We start from the raw sequence: 26567 nt of genomic DNA, 5'->3' as shown, positions 1-26567 counted from the left end.
TTATTTTTATTTCTGAATGATCCGATCTAAGTAACATTTGTTAGATTGGTTTAAAACTTAAGTTTGACAAATCGTGTGATCTTAGGCAATTTTTTAGTTTTAAATCTGTTTAAGTCAGTCTAACATTTAAAAAGTGGGAATTTTCTTAAAAATTCTTTAAGGCATTGAAAAATATAGTGGAAGCAAACTCGAAACAAAATTGCAATGAGAAATTTGAAAAAACCACAAGAAAGCAATACATATCAAGTATTTGAGTAGACTCTCAAATATATTCTTTAACTATCAATGACGTTCTATGGGATGAGTACAAATAATGGGTAACACTTTTATTTATAGTTAAGCTCCCCTAAATCCAACGGTACAATTTAAACTCTATACATTTTTATCCATTAGGATTTACATTAATTACCCTGGTAACTTTAATTCTGGAGGGTTTCACTGAACCACCAAAGTTTCAAGTAAATAGACTTCTTCATAGATTCCACTATCGAACCAGTTCAAGTGAGTCAAATGAGTCTCATTTAATAAATTAACCTCTACAAAACATTCTGTATGCAATAATTACAAACTTTAATCCGCGGCCCGTGACACTAACAGTTTCACCATCTTCTTTTAGTTAAAAAAATATAACTTTATTTTTGTTAGGTAATTAATATATTTAAGTAGGACATCTTAAATTTATGATATCCAATGAAGGTTGGTTTAACATTGTTTCGTACAATTACTCTTAGGAAAAAGTTGAATATATTTAATAATGTGTTTCACTACTGAAAAAAAATTTTATTTTATAATAATGTATATTTATAATTAAATTTAAATAAAATAGATTTTTACTAAAAATATAAATTCATAGTCGATTCCAATAATTTTTTTAATTCTGTATCCATGTTAAATCTAATACAAGCTAAACCAATCGAATTGATCAAGTAGGTCGAGTGTCTAATTATACTTAAGATTAATTATAATATATATAATCTATTTTACTAATATTATTTAGATTATTATTTAATTATAATATATATGACAGGGATTATTTAAAATTGAAACCTTGGAGGTAAAAGTATTAGGAAGGTCCTTGTAGTAGTAGGAGTAAAATTACATTTTGTTCCCTCTACTTAAAAATTGTGCAAATTAGTCTTTATACTTTAAATTAGAGAGAAACTAGTCATTGTATATCAATATGATGTACACATGGTACACCACGTGTTATTGTTTGATTATCTTGTCAAGCACACCCGTTTTTAACCGTACAAATAAATAAATTTTTTAACAGAAATGGCTCATTTGTGCTTTGATCTAATGTACAGGGGCTAATTTTCTCATTTTTGAGTAGAGGGGATAAAATGCAATTTGACTCCTAATATAGAAATCTTGTTCTAGAATTATAATAAAATATATCATAACCCAACCCGAAATCCAACCCGCTCTGGTGAACCTATTTGGGTGGTCTACTCTCCAGACGATCCACCTCTTATCTCCTTCTCCAGTGCCGTTGATACTATGTATCAATGGTGCGGTGAGCGTGGATCAAATTCGCCAAAAGAGTTCGTCGTTCTCTGTGATGTTGAGGTTCTTGTCATCATCTTCTCCAATACTGGCAAGCTATTTGGTTTTCCAGCTCTGGTTCAAAAGCAATAGTGGAGAAGCTGCAGTACCCAATGGCGACGGTGGATATCAAGAGGAAGCGAGCGGCATCGATAGAAGAGACATGCACTGCTAAGAGCCGCGCCAAGCAAGGGGAATGGCTCTAACAACACTATATCCAACACATACTTCTGCCTCTTTAGTGCTTCATAGCTATTTATGGATACATTTGTGATTTTGGCTCCACCTTCATTCCAGCTTGCTCCAGTTACCGTCTCAATTGTTGCATTAGTCGTTTCCTATCATCTGTGTTATGGGGTTCGCCATTTATTGGCGGATTTTTCGGGAAAGCTAAGGTGAAGAACGATGAGGAAGAAAGGATGTGATTCAGCTTCAAATCGACTGATTTGCTGGCTTGAAAATATAGTCACCCTTTAGGAAATAAAAAGAGAAGGTATTATGCCCACACCAACTGTTTCTACTGTGCTCATGAACTACTCGATGATATGCCAGAAAAAGGACGCCTAAGGGTGAGCCTCTAGTCTTTTCCTTTGGTTTGTAGCACCAAAAATCAAACTTATTTTTATATAACAATTAAAATATATTTAAACTATTTTATAATTTTACATTAATTTTCAATTTATTTTATATATTTTGCAATTCAATATTTTATTTAACAAAATAAAGTATTAAATTATTAAATGTGTATGATATATACAATTTCTTAGATCAAACATAGATAAAAAGTATTTATGGATTCAATCGTTACTAATTAAGTTAAAATATGTTTCAAGTTGTTGTATTTTTATAAATTTAGAATTTAGTTCTTATACTTTTTAGATTTCAAAATTCAGATTTAATTGTTAACGTCACATTAAATTTATTTTGTCAATTTCACCGATGTGACATTTTAAAATTTTGAAAAAATACTCACTTGGTAGTCATATAACAAAAAATAATACTTCAATGAACTTGAATTTAACAAAAAAAATTAACGGTGTTAATAATTAAACTTGTATTTTAAATCTAAAAGTAGAGGATTAAATTATTTGAAATAAAAGTAGTAGGATTAAATTTCAAATATAAGAGTATAGGGACTTAGATTTTAACCTACTCATTAAATTTAATTTATATATTTATAGGGTTTTTATAAAAAATTAATTTATTTTTAAATATTTAAATATTTTTTATTTTAAACTTATCAAATATGGTAAAAAATATTTATTTTGCAAATATTTTAAGGAAAATAGGATTTTTTAATGGGTAATCTTATCACATTTTATTTTATTTTACCTTTTTAACTAATAACAAAATTTTAAAATTTATTAATTAACTTAAAATATGAATAACCCATATGGTAAATAATTAGGTTGTTCACGTCAATTGGCAACTATATATATTTTCAGATTTGGTGTCATGAGTTAATGGAACATTAATTTAATTGAAAACCGACTAAAAGCACCACCTCTCATAAAGTAACAAATCTAAATCTAAATATATGTATATGTGTATATTTAAAGGATTTTTTTATCTTTTATATTTTTTGACATCATCTTTCTATATTTTATATAAAGTTGATAAAAATCAACACATGATAAAATTCGAATTCACATGACAAAAAGAAAAATAGGGGAAGGCCAAAAAGATTAGAGCTAAATATAATCACGGGAGTTGGGTGAGATGGTAATGGTTTCTCTTATCTTAATCAGTGGTGAGGGTTCAATTCTCGCTCTGGGTATGGAATAGCTTTAAAATTCGTGACCAACATTTATTCCTTAAGCTTACTAGATACGGAGGATCAATTACTAGATTTGTTCCGATAAATACTTGGAGAATTCAAAAAAAAAAACTAAATATTATACCAAATATTATAGATATAATCATAATTCATAGGATCTTGGATGAGTATGGAAGACGGAATGCTCACAACCTTTTGTCTGTAACGTAAGTTTCACGTTCCGCGTGTTACAAATTAATTCCGCCATCAACTACTATACACCAAACAGTTCATCTGGTATTAATCACAGTTTTTTTGTTTTTTTATTTTTTTATATGAGTGTAATATCATAATTTTTATTTTTATTTTTTAATATAATGTTTAAAATTATTCATAGCCCCTTTTCAACCTTTAAATAAGAAGATAATGCGCTTCAACGTACTCGAATCCATATTTTTTGCACTAACAATAATATCGATATTAACTAAGCTAAAACTCAACTAGCATTAACAGTTAAAATTAGCGAAAATAGTTGAAAAAGAAGTTACTGGAAATAATGTATTATTATTTCGAAAGCATAACCCTAAATAATAATTTAATTATTGTTCTCTCAAAACGAATTTTGTTTTAAAATAATGATTTAATTATTATTTCGCCAATGGCTTTAGACATTACTCGGAAGTTTGCTTTTAGACATTGCTAATATTTATTATCTATGTGAATGTTTATTAATATATTTATTTTTAATATATAATTTTATATATTTTTAAAAAAGATTGAACTCAAAAAGTGTAGGTTAACTAAAAATTATATTAACATAGCCAATTGAGTCTTAACTTGATTGACATGAATATTATTGTCAATGCAGGAGGATGTGGGTTCGAGTGCGCTGAAGCGTATTATCCTCCTATTTATGGGTTGGGAGGAAAATGTCAGAGCAAGACAACACAATACACTATATAGCGACAATTGACCTGTAATGATGATCATTGCCTACCCTTCGTACTGTTGGTTGCGTGGCATTACAAGACAAGGGGTGATCCCTCTAGAGCATGAGGGACTAAGGATCTCCCCTTCTTGCCCAAAAAACCCTTAAGGATGTGCTTGGTTGAGTGAAAAAGTTGATGGATGGGAAGGAGGGAATTAAAAAGTGGAAAGAAAATAAAATTTGATTGTAGTTGGTAAGAAAGAAAAGTTAAAGAAAGAAAATACGAGAGATGATCATTTTCCATCTAAATGCATAAAAATCAATCCTTCCAAATTGAAATAATGATCAGAATAAAGAAAATGAGAGAGATGTGTATGTTAGTTCAAAATTTTGTATTTTTCAAATGTTTTATTTTATTTTCCTTTCATTTTTCAGATCTACCAAGCCATGGATGGAAGAAAAATAATTTTCTTTCTATTTTTTCATCTTTCCTACCAAGCACACCTATGAAAAGAAAATTTATATCTTCCATCTTTCTATTTTTTTCTATCCTTTCAATTTTCCATCTTTCTAATTAATTTTTTTCCGCTCTACCAAGCAAAAGCTGAGTGTCACCAAGCTTTCTCATTCTTTCTTCTCTCCTCTCCTTTAACACCTAAACTCGTACCTCCACCACCTTCTCTTCCATGTTGAGTACTCATATCGACATATTTATTATCAAATTATTTCCTTTAACAAAAGTGTTATAGTAAAATTTACTTAATTACATAAGTTCCAAATTATTCTAAGAAAAGTAAAGAAATAAAATAAATATTACTTAGAAAAATAAAAGATTCTTAACTCAAACAATTAAACCTAATGATAAACCTACAATGTGAGTGAAAAAAATATGTACCAAATTTATAAAAATTAATATAAAAATTAAATGTAGGTTTGGTTGAAATAGTGCACATCATAATGTCTTTGATTCAAATTTTATGAACATATTGTTTTAAATTTATCAAAATATAAAAATACAAAAATACCCTCAAAATAATATATGTTATTTTGTAAAAGGAAATAGCTTTAGGTAATTCTACAATTGAGTTAGGACCGGTTGATGAGTGACACTAACTTAGTCAAACCCTTAATATATATACATATGTATAGACTATAGATAAAGTAGAATATATTATTTTTATTACTGTACAATCATAGACGGTTAGAAAATTTGAATTGTAGGTTAATTTTTAAAAATTAAAACGACTATAAATGTCATATAAACAAATGCATAATATTAGTCCATAATAAAAATAATACAAATATGCTCTTCTTATGTTGTCTCTATTATTTGGATGATAATCTATAATCGTAGTTCTTATCTTGAATTGGTTGGAAGGTTTTCAAGGCTAAACTCAACTTGACCTTTTTTTTTCTTTTACTGTTTTTTCAATTGGTATTTCTTAAAATAATTTTCATTCCGTTAAATAATTTTAACAAATAAATCTAAACCTTAAGCACATAAAGGTTTTCATAAAGCCAACATACAACTACTAATTTTATTTCACAAGAATAAAAATCACTTTTGGTATTATGAGAATGCAGTATGTCAAACACTAGATAACCAAAATACAAGATTCACAATAATCGCACAAGCAACAACAACAATTTCTAAATAAAATGCTAAATTTTAATCAAAGTTCAAGAAATTCAAGACAATTAAGACATCAATTCTAATTTTTTCAAGGATTTATAATCAACCTTTAAAAATTATTATCCAATCAAGATGTTAGAATTTTGTATAAAATCAATATCCCCAAAATTAATCAATAAAAACTGAATCTTGCATAAAAATCTTAATCTATCACATGAAAAGTCACAATCTAAATCCCATTATGTACAAATATTTTTCTAAATGGTTTCAAAATAATATTTATTATTTATTAAAATAAAATATTCTTGATTAATTCGTCACTAAATTGATAACTCGACGAAAGGTAACATCAACCTTCAATAGATAATTATTACAAGCAAAGCATATTATCACATGTTTTCACATTTACTGATTTGATTCATATAAGACATATAAATAATCATAAAAATTTAGATCTCAGCTGATTGAGGGTGGGTTTGGATGGGCGATTGGGTGCGGTGCGGTGCGTTTAACTTACTTTTTGTTTCACGTTACAGTATCGCTACAATATCTAATCTCACTGCCACCGCTGTTTTTACACTAACCGTAGGTAAATGCACCGCCCATCCAAACTCACCTTGAGTCTAACATGGACATTATTGTTAATGTAGGAGGACATGAATTCAGGTGTATTGAAATGTGTTATCATTTTATTTATGAGTTTGAAAGAGATTGAATAATTTTTTGCATTGTGTATGGAAGAGTAGAATGTTAATTAAAAAAAAAAAACCAGATTGTATAAAAAGGCAAAGCAAAATCTTGGTGCCCCCAACAAAACAGGTAAAAGAAAAAATAAAGTAAGAAGACTGAAAAAGCAACCCACCCAAACCCCAACTCATCAATCTAGCTTATACAGAAAGTTTTCACACACTAAAGATTATACCAAATTCATTAAATAATTCCATCAACTCTCCTCACATGAACAATATAAAAGGATTCCTAACACCTCCATCTTCTTACCTCCCTTCACACGTCTTCTTCTCTCCCTTCATTGTTTGAACCAGGCTATAACCTCCATTTTTTTTTATAAAGGAAGATATGTCTACAGATCTTTTAAGATTACCCAAACTGAAGATTCAATCACCCACTGAAGATCAAACCCTATGTAAAACTCCCTGCTCCAAAGAAAACAAGATCCCAGCAGTTGTGTCATGTCCGCCAGCACCCAAGAAACCTAAGACCAGACCCCTTTCATGCAAACGGAAGCTGTCTCCACAATTCCAATTCCTCGAAATGGTTAACAGGGATGAAGTGGATGCGTTTTTCAAAGCTGCTTTTGATGATTCTCACTCTAAAAGGAGGTGCCCTTGTATATGAAACAACCTTATCATTTATTTATTTATTTATTTTCCTCGTCTGTTTGTAATGAATTGAAATTACATGCAAATTCTACCACTAGGATTCAAACCAAGTCTGTAAATTGTTCAGACGTTTGGATCCCATGTTCATTTTATATGATCCGGTTTTCAATGTAATTTTATCAGATCATACATATATACATATACTGTTTCTCATTTTCCTGCTTTTACTTATAGCCAGTGAATGGGTTGCAATGAATAGCATTGAAAATTTGTTCTTGGGGATGGGTGGTAGTTTAAGTTTGAAAAAGAAGAAGAAGAAGAAGAAGAGAAGAGATTAGTTTGAACTTTGAAGTTTCTAATCAATATTATTTTATTACTTTGTTGATTCAAACTTAAAATGGTTAGGTTTTGTTTTTCTTGATTATTAATATTATTTATTATTTAATTTTGGTTTGACATGTGGGAAACTTTGTGAGTGATTGACGTGGCTTTGGGATTACCCAAAACTTAGATTTGAATTTCTCGGAGATGATTTTCCTCGAGAAAGTGACAGAAAGGGAGAGAAAATGAGAATGGCCCAATGTGCTTGTCATAATGCTATTGTTTTGTCTTTTTGGATCATGTTTTTTGCATCATGATGGTAGAATATAAAGATAATGTCTTACGTTATCTTTGAATTATTTAATGGTTAACATGCGTCAGAAGTTCCTGTAATTTTAAAAAAATAGGAATTTAGTCCTTATACATTATGGATTTCGAAATTCAGATCCAACTGTTAAATCCTTTTATTAAATTCAAGTTAATTACAAAATTATTTTTAATTACATGCCTACCAAGTGAATATTTTCTTTTATTTCAAAATATCACAGCAACAAATTTAACAAAAATAATTTATCAATGTTAATAGTGGACCTAAACTTTGGAATCTAAAAGTAGAGGGACTAAATTTCTAATTTTAAAAAGTACAGGGACTTCTTAGTATATGGATTTTCATCATATTTTGAACTACATTTTAAGTTATCTACCGAATATAACCCAATACAAAGTATAATTTTGGGCACAATGGCACAAATAACCCTCAAGTTTATGTGAACTTTTAAAGAGGTCTATGTATTTTCAAATTGTTTAATTAAGGACTTAAAATGTCATTTTATTTATATTTTATATTTTGTCACTAACAACTTGACTTGTAGCATTACTAATTTATGACAATTTAAAAAAAATTAATTATATTTTTTGGGCTTAATTGTATCATAAGCCCCTATACTATTACGAAAATCAATTAAGTCATTTGAACATTTTACACTCAATTGAGTTCTTAAACTAAAAAACTTAATCAAATTAACTCTTTGACTGACGTTGACTGTTAGCTTCTAATGGTATTGCTGATGTGCCCATTAATGGTTGCTGAGTCAATTAAAGGATACTGATATGGCAATCCGCACAGGCAAAAAAAATTAAAAATTAAAAAAAATTCAAGTATAGAATGAACCCAAATAAATAGTTGTCCTCGTTCATTTGAATCTAGACACCCATTCGTCCAGATTCATTCCGGATGTAGTTTTTTAAAATTACAATAAATCCATAAAAAGTTATAAAATAATCAAAATTTTACAAAATATAAAAAATAATAAGCGTAATTGAAAAAATGGTGAAGAAAATTTACTAAAACAACATTTGAATTGTTATAACAAATCATTACAACATTTGAATTTTTTTATAAATTCTTTACGATTTTTATAATTTTGCGATTTCTATAAAATTTTCTATTTTATTATAATTTTAAATATTTTCTATAATTTTTATAAAATTTTAATATTTTTCTATAACTTTTATCGATTTTTATTTCTTTTATCATTTTTCATCACATGTTACGTTGTGTTGCGACACGTGATGGCTTTAATTGAAAAAATTGGGGTTCGTTAACTTTAATGGTGAAATGACCTTTTTGATGCATTTTGGTAGTTCGAGATTCCAATTAAGTGTAAAAAAAATAGGGGCTCCATTAAGCCATTCTTTTATATTTTTTTATTTTTTTAATTTGTAAAAATTTTAAATATTCAAAAATTATTATATTTTAGGACTATTTTAGGATTTAGGATTGATTGTTATTTTTAAATGAATTTTTAAGTAAAATTTAAGTATTTTAAAATATTATTTTTGGTATGAGTATTTAAAAATATTATTATTTTTAACAAATAATTTTAATTTTTTATACTTTTAATCGATTTTATTTGCATATCTTGCTTTTCAATTTTTAAAATAATCTTATTTTTCTAAATATTTGGAAACTTAGATTTAATTATTTTAAATATTTAAGCGTTTAGCCGATTGCGTCTTAGTTCGATTGGTATGGGTATTATTTTCAATGCAGGAAGACATGGGTTTGAATGTGCTGAAGCGCATTATCTTCCTATTTATGGATTGGAGAGAGACTATGAGTAATTCTAGACATTATGTAAAAAGAGAGTAGATATAATCAGAACCCGTGATGAAAAAAAGGGGTGGTACATATATATATATATAAGTTTTTATTATTTTTAGTAAATATTAATTTGCTATCTTGATCCATTTTCGATAAACATACAGTTACTTATACCAATTACATTAAATTAAAAATTTACAAAAATATCAATAGGACATGTGCCAAAATCTCAATCTTGTTTCCGGAGGAAAAACTTTCTACTACTTGTGTACCAAACAATCACCCTTTTATTATTAAATAAATGGACAAATGATTGTGTTTAGAATTCAGTATCTATTATTTAATTTTATATAATTGATTCCTCTACATAATACTATTAGTTAGTTGAAACAGTCTATACCCTTAATTAAACAAAACTCGATTCAACCATCAATTCAACTGATTTTTTAATCGATTCACACCGATTTTCAACCTAACCAGTTCAAAGTCACTTTTCAAACCGTTCTAAACAGCATTGCCAAAAGTCGATGAGTAGATCAGAGTAGGCATAATTTGCGAGTTAATAAAAAATTTTAGGAATAACTTTGGAAAGGAAAAAAGAAAAGAAGAGAGCGTAGAACATAAGCAATTCTTAATTAGCATCCTAATGTTGACTGAATAAAGAAGAGATAATTTTGTGAAGAGGAAACAATAGACGTTTACTTAAAGTATAAACAAACTCAACTTCTGACTCAAAAGAGATTTATTTGCTTTTACATACCCTTACTTACTTATAAAGTGTTCAAAACTCGAGCTGGTTTAAGTGGGACATAAAAATCCAATTCAATTTATTAAAAAAACCCAAAAAAATTATTTTATTGTTTTATTATATATTACATATTTAGAGTATAGACATGTGTTTCAATGTATACACATCACCAATGTTTGCATTCATGGTAAAAGGTTATATGATATCCTAGACAAACTCCACTATGTAGTGATGAGCAATGCTAGTAGTCATTTAGAGTTGTGATCAATTGAGTAATCGAAATTATTCATTATCAATGTTTGTATCCGCATATAAATATTTGATAACACTCAAAACAAACCAATAGAGTGTTGGAAAATCATTCTTAAAGTGATTGAGTATCCGAACTTTTGCTTACTTTCTTTAATGATTTGATTTTCATCGGTGTTGCAAAATTTGATTTTAAGTTTAAATTTATTAAGTTAAGTTAGTACAAAAATATTAATCGAACAGTCATGAGGCGAATAAAAATTAAGGAAAAATTATTTAGTAATTTATAAAAGAAGTAGAGATTAAACTAGTCCTAATATAGTAATTCAGGCAAGGACCTAAGATTAATTAAACTGTTAATAATATATGGCTAGTTTCTAGGTGTGATCATTGCCACTAATTTCCAGTAAGTGTTTCATGATGAAACTGTAGCCATTGATTTATTTATTGTTATTGTCAATTTAGTTTAATTATTTATACACATACATAGTGGGAGAGAGAAGGATGAAACAAGGTTCATCTTCATCCTTTCTCCACTGTACAATGAAAGAAAAAAAGAGGAAGAACAAATCCTTAAGGTTCTCTCCCATTGTGGTGCATCAAACATAAGGTAAAGAGATCTTTTCCTTTGATTTTTTTTTTTGAGTCCTTAGCTTTAAGTGAGTTGATATAAGTGACCATGTGTTAGAATTGGAGTTTGACATGAATTGATCAAGAAACTTAAAGATAGAGACAAATATGATGACAACTTTGAAGAAAAATAGTGTTTATACATAGTTTGAGGTACCTAGAGTATAGTTATAAAGTTAGATTTAGATTTGAACGGGAGAGTGATAAAATATGGGAATTTTGAATATTACGGTTTAAGGGACATAAGTAAAAAAAATATTCCTTAATGTTTTGATTTTGATGGCTTTTACGTTTGACCGTGAAACTAACGATGTTTTCATAAACATACTATCGTATGTAACTAAAGATGACATTGAGATTTGGAAGGAGAAAGGAAAGATGAAAGTGATCAATGACTAACGACTTCGATTTGTACTTACATAATTCGTTTTCTTTACATAGCTTATCAAGTAATTGAGTTTATATGTATATGTATATGTATTAGAGGTAAATGGTGACATGAACATGAGCTTATGCCTTGTTGATTATGAACATGAATGGTAAGTTCTAAGCTTTTTTTTCGAAATTAACTTAAACAAATTAAATAGTTACGAAAATGACTTAGGAGTAAAATCATGCACAAGAATGACCTGAAATTTATAGTGCTTGTCGGTGCCACCAGATACATCGGCGGCAACACTCCTCATCATTAGCCAATCATCGGCTTTTAAAAAAAAATTGGGTGTCACCACTATTCCCAACAACACTCGTATGTATTTTTCAAAATACCTATATTTCTCACAGGTATTCACGGTGGAATTTTTTTTATTTATTTTGGTGTCATATTCGTGTTAGGCGGCACCAATTTTTTTTTTAAAAATTTGATCCCACCGTCGTATCAGGCGGCACCGTTGTCAGGTTTTAAAAAATTAATTTTTTTTGTGTTGCTAATGTGTCAGACGATACTGGACTTGCAAAATGGATCTGTTTATCATAAAGAGAATCGTTGTTCCTGACTCTGCTTCACCTTAATTGTTATTTGAACAAGTCAAAGTCAAAGTTATGTCTTGGTCTGAGTGGGGATAGCATTTCTCTTCTGCATGTCCATGGAGTTTTGAAAAATCCAAACATCTCAGAGATAGATAAAGAGGTAGGAATTTATTGAACGAACCGCACTCCTTTGTATACGTCAGGAGTCCATTGATGAGAAGGGGCTGGGGAAAGCTTGAACCCAATTCCTACAGTGATGAATATAAGCGCAATTGAAATTCACCGTTTTTAAAAATAATTATTTTTTATAGTTTAAAAAAAACTAAGCAAATCTTAAATATAGGGAAAGAGAAAAAAAGCACTATAAAAACCAAAACACAAGTAAAAAGATCCAAGCTAAAAACTGACTAGTAGGATGTAGTAAAAAGGAGCAAAAGAAAACAAAATGGAAAAGAAATATATACTTGGAAAAATTATTTGCAAGAGTATTGAAAGAAATTAATGCTTTTTCGTTCCAGATTTTCTAGGCAAGAGAGGGAGAGGATTATTGAAAACTTTTCCTGGTAAATCCTTTTCCGACACGAAAATGAAAAATGAGAGAGGGAGAGGGACAGATAAAAACTTTTCAGGATTCAAAAAAAGTAATAATTAACGTAATTAATGCAATTTATTTACGTTAAGTGGTGTATTGAAAAAAATTAATGCTTTTTTTTTCAGATTTTCTAAGCTTAATTGCATTAATTTTCATTGCTCTTGAGTTATTTTTATAATTATTTAATTTGTTTGGATCAATTTTGAAAAAAAAAAAACCTAAGTTATAAAGTATATGTGAATTTCACTATTATAATATGTGGCAAGATATATTGATTTCATGATGAGTTGAATTATGTGATCAAGCATGAATATGAATTTATGTTTGATGATTTCACAATGATTGGCATAATATTGAATATGAGTTGTGATTGGATATTATGGTGAAAGTTGCATTAAAATATGCTTTGATGATATTTAATAATGGAAATGTATTATTAAATGATGTCGGATAGAGTTTCGGGTATGTCATAAGATTAGATACATCGGAGGATGTTTTAGTGTTGGGCGTACTTTATTTGTCTCTCATATTCTTTGTTGGGTCGATGAGAGTTCTCTAATTCTCTATTGAGTCGAGAACACATTTTTATCTATAATTTATTATTAGATCCAGAATAGTTCTTTAATTCCTTGTTGGTTTGAAAACATATCTTTAATTCTAATATTTGGATTTAAATTCATAAATTTGTTTATTATTTTTATTAAATTTGAATATTTTTATTTTAATTTTAATTCAAATTAAATAATTTATCATGTAATATTTTAATATTTGAATTTAATAAAATAAAACAAAACATTAAATTAAATATTTAAAAGTAAAACAAATAATAAAATCAAATATTCATATCCTAATCAATTATCCACAAAAGTAAATTGATTTTAATAATAGATATAAGAATCTAAAGTTATAATCCACAAAAATAAAGTAAGATTTTATTTGAAAATGTATTTTGAAATACTTTACATTTTAAATTTAAAAAATAAAGGTAGAAAATGTTTGATATAATAAAATTGTTAATACTTTTAATTTAAATTCATTCAATGTGTTAATTTAATTTCTCCCTATCTAATTTTTTTTAATCAATAAATATTACTATTAATTGTTGTGTTTAATAATTTTTTATTCTACCGGTTGAGTCTTAGTTCGATTGGCATTGATATTATTGTCAGTGCAGAATGAGTTTTAGTTAATTCTATTTAGCTTTCCTCTTCACCCTCATCTGCATCATATCCTTGATCATGCAATCTGCAACAATTATGTGTGAAGAGCATAATTGCATTCTCATAATTGTGTGAGCGAGAGAGATACCAGGCAATCTGCAACAATCATGCTTTGCATGTTCATATCATGTCCTAAATCGTCAGGTTCGACATAACAAGACCATCTATCATTTTGTTTAATCCAACATAAAATCCAAAGAAAAAACTGAAAACAGTTGCCAGAATTTCATATCAGAATAGGAGGAATATACTGATCCTAGAGTCTGCATGACTGATATTGGATGAATACAATGAATTTTCTTAATTTGTTGCACCTAAGTGCTGAGGAACACTAAACTGCCTATATATTACAGTCAAAACATATTATGCTGCCAAAATTGAACAAGATGACAATTTCAAAGAGAGTTTGAAGAAATCTTATCTTGCGTGATTTCATATCTCCCCGGTTCCAAGAGGTTGCCTTGAGGTATCACCAGAAGCCCATGCTTGATAGTCTTTAACAAGCTGCCAACACAGAAAGGTATCACAACCATGTCATTCAAAATGCAGAATTGAGCATTTACTTTAAGTCACACTTGGTGCTTCATATTTTCATATTTCCAATTACAAAAACAAATCAATTCCAGTAGAAGCAGCACTTGCTGCAACTGCACGTTAGAAAAAAAATATGATATCAAGCACCTATGTTACTCAACTCGGATGTGAAAATCGGGTATGTATCAATGTCCAGCATACGTAAATCCATTTCTTTTGAAAGTGTTTTCTTAATGAAGATATGATCCTCCGAAGACTTTCTAAATGCATGAAAGAACTACAAAAAATTGAATATTCCCGTATCTGCTACTCATATGAGTCCAAGTAACAAAGAGTAAGAGCCCGCAAGGATGGCTAAACCGAACAAGAGAAGAATAGTCAGGAACATTTTCAATCACCAGCTATATTTGTCAATGCCATTCATGCAATTAAATGTTTGGGTTTGTTTGAGCAAAAACTCATTCCAAAAGTGAAACCTGCTGAAAAAATATTTTTAGATCAAAGGGCTCTCTAATGTCATTCCCACCCATATAAGCACCATAACATGATCCACTGCTAAACTTGTCTCTGAATACAGAGAGGCTTCCCATGAACTAGAAGTTTATAATACTCTATAAGGGAAATTCCAAGAACTTCCTAAAAGTTATTTCTACCACTATAAATAATATAACTCAAAACAGAAGTAGAAGATATAAATAGTTTTTCTAGTTAATATATTGTACTAGACCAGTCCATTGTGTGAGTCAAATTGATTTCAGATCTACTCAATTTGGATTTTAAAAATTTCAGATCATTTTGGTTTGAATTAATTCCAAGTTTGGGTCAATTTTGGATTCAAGTGGTCTTGGGTTTGAGGCTCAGATTTTTCAAGTCGGGTCATCATAAATTCAGATCATTTTGGATTCTAATCACTTCAGGATCAAGTCATTTCAAGATTACTTGTTTGAGTACTTTCAAGTTTGGGTGTTTCGGTTTGGATTGTTTCATGCTCAGATCAACTTGGGTTCGATCAATTCATGTTAAGGTTAGACAGATTCATGTTATTGACTTTTTATGGTCACAATACATTGGTCGGGATTGGTTTCCGGTTGATTAAGTCAAATTTTTGGTTTGGATCAGACTAGATGGGTATATATTATACCCTTTGTATCAACAATCAAAATAGTATAGTCTTACATTCTTTATAAGCATGTAATCTTGAAAACAGTTCCCAATTGACAATCAAACATAAATGTAAATGTAATAGTTGCATCCAAGAAGTGCTGCCACCATCTTTATTTTCTATCGTTTTGACAGATACCCTTTAATTGATAGTCAATTATAAAATTTGACTTCAAATTGGACCTCATTGGCCACAGAGAAGAATCTAGCAAACAAATTATGAGTTTAACGTGACTATTACCAAGGAGTTTAAAGTAACCTGTCTGAGAAAAACTCAAACTGCCAAAAATATCTGCTTACATATCTACATTCCACTTCATGTAGGAAGTTATGTTATTTGGACTAGGGTGTATGTTAGATACAGGTATGCGTTTGACATAGTTATGGTCAAATTTTTCTAAGTTTTTTCATGTATATGGAAGATTCTCAGAGGTATCCATGCGCCGAACATGGAAACTTCAAGAAAAATGAAGAGCAAAGCAACAGTTTAAGTATTGAGGGAAAAAGAAATCAGTGAAAAAGAAATCTGAATAATATTCTACAAACCTGCGCCATAAAACGGGGCAGCATCAGCCTGAGTATTTGTTCAAGGACTTGGGTCCCACTTGATTCAATCATTCCCAATGGAATTGGTCTAAATGCAAAAGGAACCTCGATGTTGACCTAGATTAAACATAGAATTGCAAATTACAGTAAGAAAGATATGCCTCTCTGAAATGCAATGGCGATATTGGAGAAAGAATAATTTGCAAACACTACCTCAATAACTGCGTCCGATGTAAGCTCTTGTACTAATGAGTCATTTCGGATGGTATTGCACGATATTCGGTTGACCATAGAAGCTGCATTTTCATATCAAATCAGTGTCAAAGCATGCCAGAAAGAAAAATTGCACTTAATTTAGGTATAACTGACTCAAACAGATAATGACTAAGCAAGTTGTCATTTCCTTAACATCATGCTGCAGTTGTTCAATGTCTCATCAACACCAATGGCACCCCTCAAGCCACAACCCAAAAAAAGTGGCTAGCTACACAAATTAGTTAAGACATTCAAGCTTATCAGAACAGTGCCCCAAGCAGCAAAGGCACTTGAGTAGAAAAGAGCTAAATTTATACATTCAATTTGCAAGGTGAGATGAAATAGCAGAGAATGATGAGATTCTGTAGAACGTTAAGATTTTATTATGTTAATGTACTTTGTCAGTACAAAGCTAGCAATATCCACACACACCCCAACCCACCTACCTACAAAAATGCTTTTGACAAAGAAAGCTTACAAAGATGACACCAGTGTGGTCAAGGCATGCGCCTAGATATGCTTACGTCTTAGCATTATTCAACAAAAACACCTCATACCCATTAGGCATGGCCCATTTGATCAGGCACATGCTTGGTGAGCTTAGGCACTTTTTTAAGGCAATAGGCATAAGTAAGAAAACAGGGATCCCCTGATTGAATTTCACTTTAAATTTCATTTTACTTTTCAGTGTTTTCATTTGATATGCCTTTATTAGTAAAAAAAGAGATAACATCAAACTCTATCCTTCTCAATATTTGAGCAGTCAACAGCATAAGAAAATCATGCATATTGACCTGTGAAAAAATTGCATGTTTTGTAGATAAACTACACCACACTTTAGAATTTACTATCTTAAGCTTTATATATTATATATGCAAACACAGACTAGAAAAAACTCACATACATATTGCGGTTTACTTTACTCTGGCTGGTGCTTTTTTTGCACCTTGCGCCTTAAGCAATATAAGGGTTTTAGCACCTAGACTGCACCTTGTGCTTCACAACACTGGATGACACTCGCACATAAAAATGGTTTTGAAAAATAAAGCTAATAAGCTAGTTAAAACATTGCATATGACCAAATGGAATTCAAATACAGAATAAGGGGAGAACAGAATACATACAAGTTAAAGGTCTACCCTAGTGCGCATGTAGTGAAAAAATGACAAAAGCCAGCAACAACCAGATATAGTCGATAATTGGAGGGGAAAAAGTATGTTAAAACAATACATATTTAAATTTATTGTTCTCATTAACATTAATAGCCAATTTGGAGCCAAAGATGAAAAATACGCTACAAAGAGATTGAGAGGAGAAATGGTTCTTTTATTTGAATAAAGAAAAGGAAACAGACCCAGTAAAGGATTGTTAATCTAAATCAGACAAATCAAATAAACTATGAAATTTCATTTGCACAATCTCATATAACGGAACAGGCATAAACAGCCTTTTGCAGTTTGCATTATGCAATAATTAGTTGTAAAACCTGCTGCTTGTAATTTGGATTAGAATGAAACTTAAGATAATTGTTAAATTAGAAAGTAATTAAAATAAATCAGGGTAAAAGTAACAGGTCACCTACATAATTCAACTTATTCTATTAAAAGACAATAGGATCAAAAAACATCGGTTCAAGACATGTTTCTGAGATGCTCAAGCTTCACAAAAGTCACATTGCCTTTTAAACATAGTACTAGTGTTTTTTTACTGATAGCCTGATACTGCTTCAGCTATGAATCAATTATATACTTCTTTGATGAGCGACGGCTTAATACATAACAAAGAAAATATCAAACAACAAGATTAAACAAAAACCACAATAAGAATTGACAATAACTATGGATTTATCCTTAATTGACCTTATCACATAACATTCAAAACTAAAAATATGATATCTTTACTGGATGGAGAAGTTATAGACAGATATTTACCATCAAACTTATCATTCTGTGCAACCACAATTGGTGAGCCCTCCAGCTGCAATCAGTGGACAGAACATTATGACACTCTCAAAATCCATGAAAATCTATAAAATCTAAAATGTATACATTAGCGACCCTTCAATATCTGAAGAGTGTTTCTAAACAGTATGTCTAAGTCCCTAGAAATACCGATTAAGATACCATTTCAAGAAATGTTGCACTTCAAAATGTTAACAAATATTGGTTACAAAGTATATTTTAACAAATTCATGGAATGGAACTTTGAGATTACCTTACAAGACAAGAGCTTAATACAGCAACCATTAGGCTGTTCTTCAACTCTAACAAGCAAAACAGGGCAAACCTCGAAATTGAAAAACTTAAACCTATATACATAACACCTAAATGTATTATCATCTACCCTCTCAATCCTTTCTGCATCCAGCACCGAGTATTGGCTCGCTGGTAAGCTCATATACTCAACTGCACCATCAAAACAAAATCCCAATTAAAATAATAACACAAAAAAAAATTATCTCATCAGGCTTCAACAGAGTTTTTACTTTCCCAAACCAGATTAAGAGAGTGACGCATCTATTTCAAAAATAAAATATTTTTTTTGGTGTAAAAAAAAACTTTAAAGAATTAAAATTTTTTTTTAAGTAATTATATGGATAATTCGTTAATTTTGCTATTTATAATTAGATAGAAAACTGTTAATTAAATAGAATCAAACCCTTTTAACAATTTAAAAATAGTTAAATGCATAAATAATTTTATAAACCTTAAAACAAACAGCAACAAAGAAACAAGTAAAAGAAAACAATATATATATAATTGTGGTGCAAGATTACTGAGAGGGCGGTTCAACTGGCGAACGGAAATGGACTCCTTTCGACGAGCGACAAAACGGGCTTTAGGGGGGGAGTCGGTGGCGGAGGCCTTAACGCAGAGCAAGTGAAACGACGGTGGATTTTTGGAGGTTTTGATGGATGATATGTTTGAAGGGAAGGAAAGGCGCGTTGAAGTGAGTGAGGAAGAAGATCCTAAGACCATGTTTGAAACGACGTCGGAGAAATGGTTTCCGAATCCAAGAAGGTAGATAGAAAGCGGATATTTGGGGAAGAAGCCTTGAACTGTGGACTCTGGTGTTTTGATCCCAGGGATAAGAGAAGAGATTTTTTGCCTGCCATTTGCGCCTGTGGTTAAATTGCGTCCCCTCGATAAAAAACAAAATTCAAACTAGTCAGAAAAATATGTACGTTAGTTGTGAAAGTTAAATTACTTCAAAGGTTAAAATGATAGTTGTGCATATACACCTTCACTCTTTTGATGGATACTTGCGATATTTAACTTTCTTAGGCTAGTTTGGATTGACGATATTTAACTTGCGATATTATTTTTTTTGTCTCACGTACCATATCGTTATAGTATTAAATCTTACTATTAATATTATTTTTACACTAATTGTAATAAATTACCGTGCATCTAAACTCACCCTTAAATTGCCACCTTCTTCCACTATAGATCTCCCATTCCTTATCCAATGATTCCTTCTCTCTCTTCTCTCATTCCAACTTTCCTCAATAATTACACTTTCTTCCTTTTTTTTATCTAGCTCCTTATTTTTCCTTAACTAGCTCTATTTTCATATTGTAACTCTCAACTTTTATCGCATTTTTCCTCCAATAATTGATTTGGTGAGCGTAAACATACATAATTCATTCTAGCTTATTCATTCTTGTATGTATAAAGAAGAATGAGAACAAGATTCTCAAGCTTAGAACCAACTTCAAACAACCCAAGTCAACTTAGACTAGTAGGAGGCAATAGTATCTTCCACAACAGTTGCAACCAAACCACCATTATTATCTACATAACCTGTATGACCCTCGCCACCTAGATATTACACTCAATATCCAAACCAACAAAACCAACCACCACCTCCTTAAGGCAGCGATGGAGAGCAAACGTCACAAACCCAAACTCTAGCTTACAGTAGTTCACAGAGATGCAAGAAAAAAATGAGGATACTTCCTTGCAGCAACGAATATATTAGCAACAACAAGAGGCGAATTTTAAGTTTTATGTTGAACCTTCACTAGAAAGCTATAATAGCTCGCACAGAGGTTTCCCACCATTACATGATCACCAAAGGCGAAATCCTAACATACACTTACATTTAAGGGCAAACATTTTTCTAACCTTGCTAATTCTATGAACTCGATGAGCAGAGGGAGAGATGGTAGTTAGTGGAATCAACAACGAAAGCAAATTGAAAGAGCTCCATATAACAGGTTTGAAACTTATACACCTAACCTTACTTCGTCGCTTATATTCTTAGCTAGATAGAAAATTAAGGAATTTTAGAAACACCCCCATTGGTGAAACCTAGTCACTTTATAGTCAGCCCATAGGTGTCAGTTTCATAATGCTCCTGATCACAAGAATAAAACTGTATACACCTAAAGGATGCAATTGAATCTATTGTGTGGAAGGGATAGTTAAAGTAGTATGTAGCTCAACCCTTCAAAATCGAAATAACAGAGAGTATGGTAATTGAAATGTTGGTTCTTCTCAAGAGTTTAGAGAGGACAAAGCAAGAGATAAGCAACTACTTAAGGGAGTCATCAACGTGATGGTGGAAAATAATTAGGGTTGGACAAGACTTAATGCTAAGAGGAAGGCATATTTGAAGAATGCAATGTTCATCAATGCTCCATTAAAAAAGCCTCACTCGGGGCAATCATGGCAACTTTGGCTTAATGGAATTGATTAAGATCAACTTTTAGATGTAAATAGTAATGGCCTTCTGGTGGTTATCAGCGACCATAATTGGGTTTCAAGTGAAGAGAATATTAGTTGACCCTGAAGTGCAGTGGAAGTTTTACATTGATAGACATTCAAGTTGATGGATTTTAAGGAATCAATACTCAAGAGCGTGAGACCTATTTATGGCTTCGCTAACCAGCCAATAGAGGTCAAAGTGGCAGCAACTTTATCAGTCACGTTAGGCGATGGTCAGCATACAAAGACAGAGATGATAGAATTCTTGATGGTTGACCATCCCTCAGCCTATAATGCCATATTTGGTAGATCATTCATAAGGATGGAAAAGATGGTCGCGACAACATTTTGTTTGAAGCTTAAATTACTTGCCCCTACAGAAAAATGCTACATGAGATCCAATCAATGTACTACTAGACAATTTTGCATGCGAATAAAGCAAGTAGAAAGAGAAGTGGCATAGGTATCTCCATTAGAGAAGCGTGGGAAAGATATATTCACATGATAAATGCAAGGGGTAATCAAATTGGAAAAAGTACGATGAACTTGGAGAGTCTAGATGACAAGGCAAAGACAAGGATCCATAAAATAGAAGCAGCAAACTAGACAGAACCTTTGTGTTTGTTTCATAATGATTTTGAGAAAACAACATAAATTTCATTTGTTTTTCCTAAGACTAAAAGCGAGCACTAATTCACCTTATAGGAGTAAAGGTGAATTCGATCTTAAGGGTTTTTGGCTTAATTGTGATAAGAATGTAAGTTTCAATTTTAGGAGCTAAATTGAATAAAAGGTAAATGTTTAAGGAAATAGTGTAAAATGTTATTAAATGGTCATATGTATGTGTTCAGACATTTTAAAATTGAAAGTGATAATTGAGTTAAATTATTATATATAGATCAAGAAATGGATCAATCAATTAATAAACGTGGAAAAGGAAAAATTGTTGACTAGTCATCGGTGTGGTGTTTGTTGTTGTTTCATTTAAGTAAGTTCGCATTAGGTTCATTTTGATTGATACTTATGTTTGTACTAGGTGTATATATGTGTGTGTTGTTGTTGTTGGCATGATTGTTGGAAATAAATGTTGAAATTGATATTGAAAGACTTAATTGTAAAGTATAACAACTTATGTGTTTGGAATGAATTGAGAGATGATATGGAATGTAAATGACCATGATGAATATGAAACTATGTTATAAAGATGGAAAGAGTGTGATGATGGAATTAAGGCCCGTGTGATCTTAGTGAATGATTAGGATATAAATGACATGTCATTAGGGTTTATCAGACACTATGTACAGGTGATTATATTTATCAGGTACTATGAACCGGTGGCCATATTATCAGGTACTTTGTATCGGTGTTCATGTTGTATCAGGCACTATGTGCCGGTGTTATATTTATCAGGCACTATGTGCCAGTGTTATATTTATCAGATACTATGTATAGGTGGTGGATATAATTTCGATGGCTAGAATTTAGCATTTGTCGCGAATACTCGACAACTTGTGTGAGCAACATTGAGTAATGGTTAATGTCTCGATTTACAGCTTGAGTGAGCAAATTTATCCCAAGTATCCCAAGTTCAGTTATTATAGTTCTCCAGGCAAAACTAGATAAGGAAATAAATAGAGATGGAATATTATGGCATAAAATGTTATTCATTGAATGAATGGAAATGTCATGTGTATTATGCTATCTATATGTCTTGATGTTTGCTATATGTTCATGACTAACCATTTTGGTATGGTAGAGAATATGTAACTTGGTCAGGAATACTAAGTTTATATGTTAATTTCAATTTGTAGGAATTTAAATGACAAGCATGTTGTGTTTGAATTATACGAACTTATTAAGCTTTGAGTAAGCTTACCATGTTTCTTTTCTTCCTTGTAGATTGTTGGAATCTTCCTATTGATTGGATAGTCTTCGGAGCTCACATTATCCGTCAATCCTTTTGGTAGACTTTTACTCATTTTGGCCTAGTTATAAGTGGCATTTAAATAGGTTAATGGCAATGTATGCATATAAGTAATTGAATTATGTTCGGTGCCATCTTGAATATGAATTTTGCATATAGAGGTAAACCTTGATGGTTGCTTTGGTTAGTTGTGGTACTTGATGGTATAAGCATGCTTTGGTACCTAGAATGCATTTTGTTTGATGAATTTGACCATTTGGGATTGATGTTGTATTGGTGAATAAATAGGTATGAAACTTTGGTATGATTATACATGAATATATAATGATGAATGGTTGATTTGATGTGTCAATTGTGACATATTGGTTATGTAACAGCCCGAATTTGGGGCTAGTCGAAATAGTGGTTTCGGGACCACAAATTTGACGAGAAAAGAATTTATTTTCATTATATTTTATGGTCTACGATTTCACAAAATGATTTTGTGAAAATTTCGTTCAAAAAATTTGACGTTTGGGCACTCAATTTAGTCAAAAGGACTAAATTGTAAAAAATGAAAAAGTTGAGTTCTATATGTTAGAGGTGTCCAATTGTTATGAAATTTTAAATTGGAGGTCTTTATATGGTAATTAGACCATTGGTTAAGTTGGTGGACAAAAATAGGCATGGTTGGGCATGTTTCCAAAGTTTTCATTAAGGGTATTTTGGTCATTTAGTTATTAAAATGAATTAAAAACAAAATTAAAAGCCAATTTTTGTCCATCTTCAACCCCCTAGGCCAAAAATTGCATGGAGAAATCATGGCTAGGGTTTTTCAAGCTTCCAAGCTCGATTGTAAGTCTGTTCTAGCCCCGTTTTTAATGATTTTTACGTTTTTGAAATCCTCGTAACAAGATTTACCTATTTTTACCATTATTTTGAACTAGGGTTTGTGTTTAAAAATTTACCCATGAATGATATGCATGTATTTTGATGTTTTATGGAAGAATATGAATGTTTGGAGTGTGATGAACGTCTTTTACTAAGTGATTTTTGATGAAAATGCCTAAAAGGATTAATTTGTAAAAGTTATCAAATATGTCTCAAGTGTGTGAATAAGTGAGAATTGTGGACTGCTATAGTTATGAAAATGGTTCAGCTAGGCCTAAAATGCAAGGAAATTGAATAAAAATTATTTTACGAGCCTAAGGGCAAAATCATAATTTTGTAAAACTTTAGGGGTAAAAATGTAATTTTGTCAAAGTATGATTTTTGGACTGGAATGAATAGTGTGAATGTTATATAAGTTAATTTTATTGTTATAAATCAAGAAATACGAGAAATTTAAATTGATCGATAAAAAGAAAAGTGAGAAAAAGTGAAATTCTCGAATGAACCTTTGGAATAAAAAGGGATACGAATGAAGTGACAGAAATGATCACATGTGTGGCACGGACTGTGTGTAGGCCACTATGTAAAGTGAAAGTGATGGTCACGTGTGTAGTACTATGTGCAGGCTACTACGTGTACCGAAATGATAGGTTGCATGTCTAGTACTATGTGTAGGCTACTATGCGTACCGGATAGTTTCGATCACGTGTGTAGTACTATGTGCAAGCTACTACGTGTATCGGATGGTAATGGTCACATGTGTAGTACTATGTGCAGGGTACTATATGAACTGAACATCATTGATTAGTAAGGTGGTTGCTATGTGCTGATTCCACCGGACATCATTGATTAATGAGGTGGTTGCTATGTGCTGAATCCACCGAGTATCTGTTATTATTCCGAAGTGTTCATCGGGAAATTGACTAAGTGTAATTAAATAGTTAATATAGGTGTGGAATGGAATTGAATATCGAATTAGAAATGGAAAAGTGAATTTTGAATTGAATTGTTATTGAAAGTGAAAAAGTGAAATTATGAAAGAGTACATTTAGCAATAAAACAATTTAGATAGCAACAGTTGTGTGACTTTGAAAAATCACCAAAAATGGTGGAGATTGAATTAGAGGCTGAATAATATATGAAATTGAAGTTGAATGAGTCTATTTTCACATAAAAGAAATAGAGCAAGCAAAAGAGTTATATATTTTGAGATATTTGAAGTTTGGTTAGATAGAGTTAGAATGAGTTTGGAATCCCCTATTCTGACTTTGGAAAATTGTCAAAAATTGTACAAAAATAATTATGGGATAAATTTTATATGTTTAGAATCCTCAGTGAATCTATTTTCAAGAGAAACAAAATGAAACAATATCTGAATTCTGTACAATGAGATAATTAATTTTTAGTTAAGAGAGGTTAGAACTATCAAGCAGTGAAACAGGGAAAATTTTAAAGAATAAACTGTACTATTTGGCTAAACCAAAAATTCTAAAAATTTTATGGTAAGAAATATGAATCTAGTTTTGGGAAAAAATAACGGTTCTTAATTTGGAGCTTTGTAGCTCCAGGTAAAAATAATTTAGTGACTCTAACTCAGAGAGACAGTTTTAAGTATACATGTAAGTGAATAGTGAAACTATAGAAAATGTTATTTCTAAGAGTGTTATGTACATTAAGGATGTCGAATGGAGAGGGGGAGGAGGAAAATTGGAAGAACATATGAATGACTTGTGTATAATTGACCATATGCTCGATTATAATCGATAAAAGATTGAAAAGAAATGATGTTTATAATTGTGCATTATTAGTTATGGTTAAAGTTCATGTGGGAAAATAAAGTTTCATAGCATGTGTATGTGGTATACTTGGTATATGATTTGGTATGTAGCAATGTCAGAAATGGTTTATGAATTAACTCTTGTTGGTAAGTTTGATACATAAATAAATGTGGTGCTTATCCATGCTTATACTGCTTATACTATCTGTTTATTTGGCTAGCATACTTGGTGTGTATGCTTAGGCTTTGGCCAAGTTGTGGCTAGATTACGCCACATCAAATTTATAAAATTATGCATTGAAATGGTAAATGCCTAGATGGAAATATGCTTGTGATCATAAAAGGGTGGTAAGGTTTAAAGTTTGTAATTTTTATTAAAATGGTTTATCATGTGGATAGTCTTCAAAAAAAAAAAAGACTAGCTTGCGACAATGCTTGAGTGTAATGTTTATATCTTATGTGATATGCATAGGAAACGGGAGTGGAAAGGAAATGAAATACTAAGTTCATGCTTGAAGTGTAAAATGACGCAAAAAGGGGATGTTAAGTTAAACGATAAATATGTATTAGTATTAAACTTAATGAAATTGAACTGTAAGTGAATTAAATGGAAATTGCAAATGATATGATTTGAATTAAATGATTGAAATGTATATTGGATTGAGAAATTGAATTGAATCGTGAACATGAGAATCGTGAATTAAATGAAGGATTGAATTGCATGAGTATGTATAGAAGCCCTATTTGTTACAAATA

The 26567-nt window shown here is 30.7% G+C and overlaps 1 protein-coding gene and 1 long non-coding RNA gene across 2 annotated transcripts; one reads left to right on the top strand and one right to left on the bottom strand.

Moving 5' to 3' along the window:
- Positions 1-14180: 14180 nt before the first annotated feature.
- On the bottom strand, positions 14181-19683 carry LOC105780530 (uncharacterized). Its single transcript, XM_012604917.2, has 6 exons — positions 19308-19683; positions 18746-18936; positions 18463-18508; positions 16490-16572; positions 16277-16393; positions 14181-14539 (listed from the first exon to the last, which is right to left on the bottom strand). Exons 1-6 carry the CDS (start codon positions 19507-19509, stop codon positions 14468-14470), a joined length of 711 nt encoding a protein of 236 aa, XP_012460371.1. The 5' UTR covers positions 19510-19683; the 3' UTR covers positions 14181-14467.
- A 256-nt stretch (positions 19684-19939) lies between these two features.
- LOC128040608 (uncharacterized) lies at positions 19940-23503 on the top strand. Its single transcript, XR_008195399.1, has 2 exons — positions 19940-20750; positions 23140-23503. It is a non-coding gene; the product is annotated as an uncharacterized LOC128040608 (long non-coding RNA).
- Positions 23504-26567: the final 3064 nt, after the last annotated feature.

Source organism: Gossypium raimondii, chromosome 4 (genome assembly GCF_025698545.1).
Source record: "Gossypium raimondii isolate GPD5lz chromosome 4, ASM2569854v1, whole genome shotgun sequence".
NCBI classification, from domain to species: domain Eukaryota; kingdom Viridiplantae; phylum Streptophyta; class Magnoliopsida; order Malvales; family Malvaceae; genus Gossypium; species Gossypium raimondii.
This window is presented reverse-complemented; position numbering and strand designations above follow the sequence as displayed.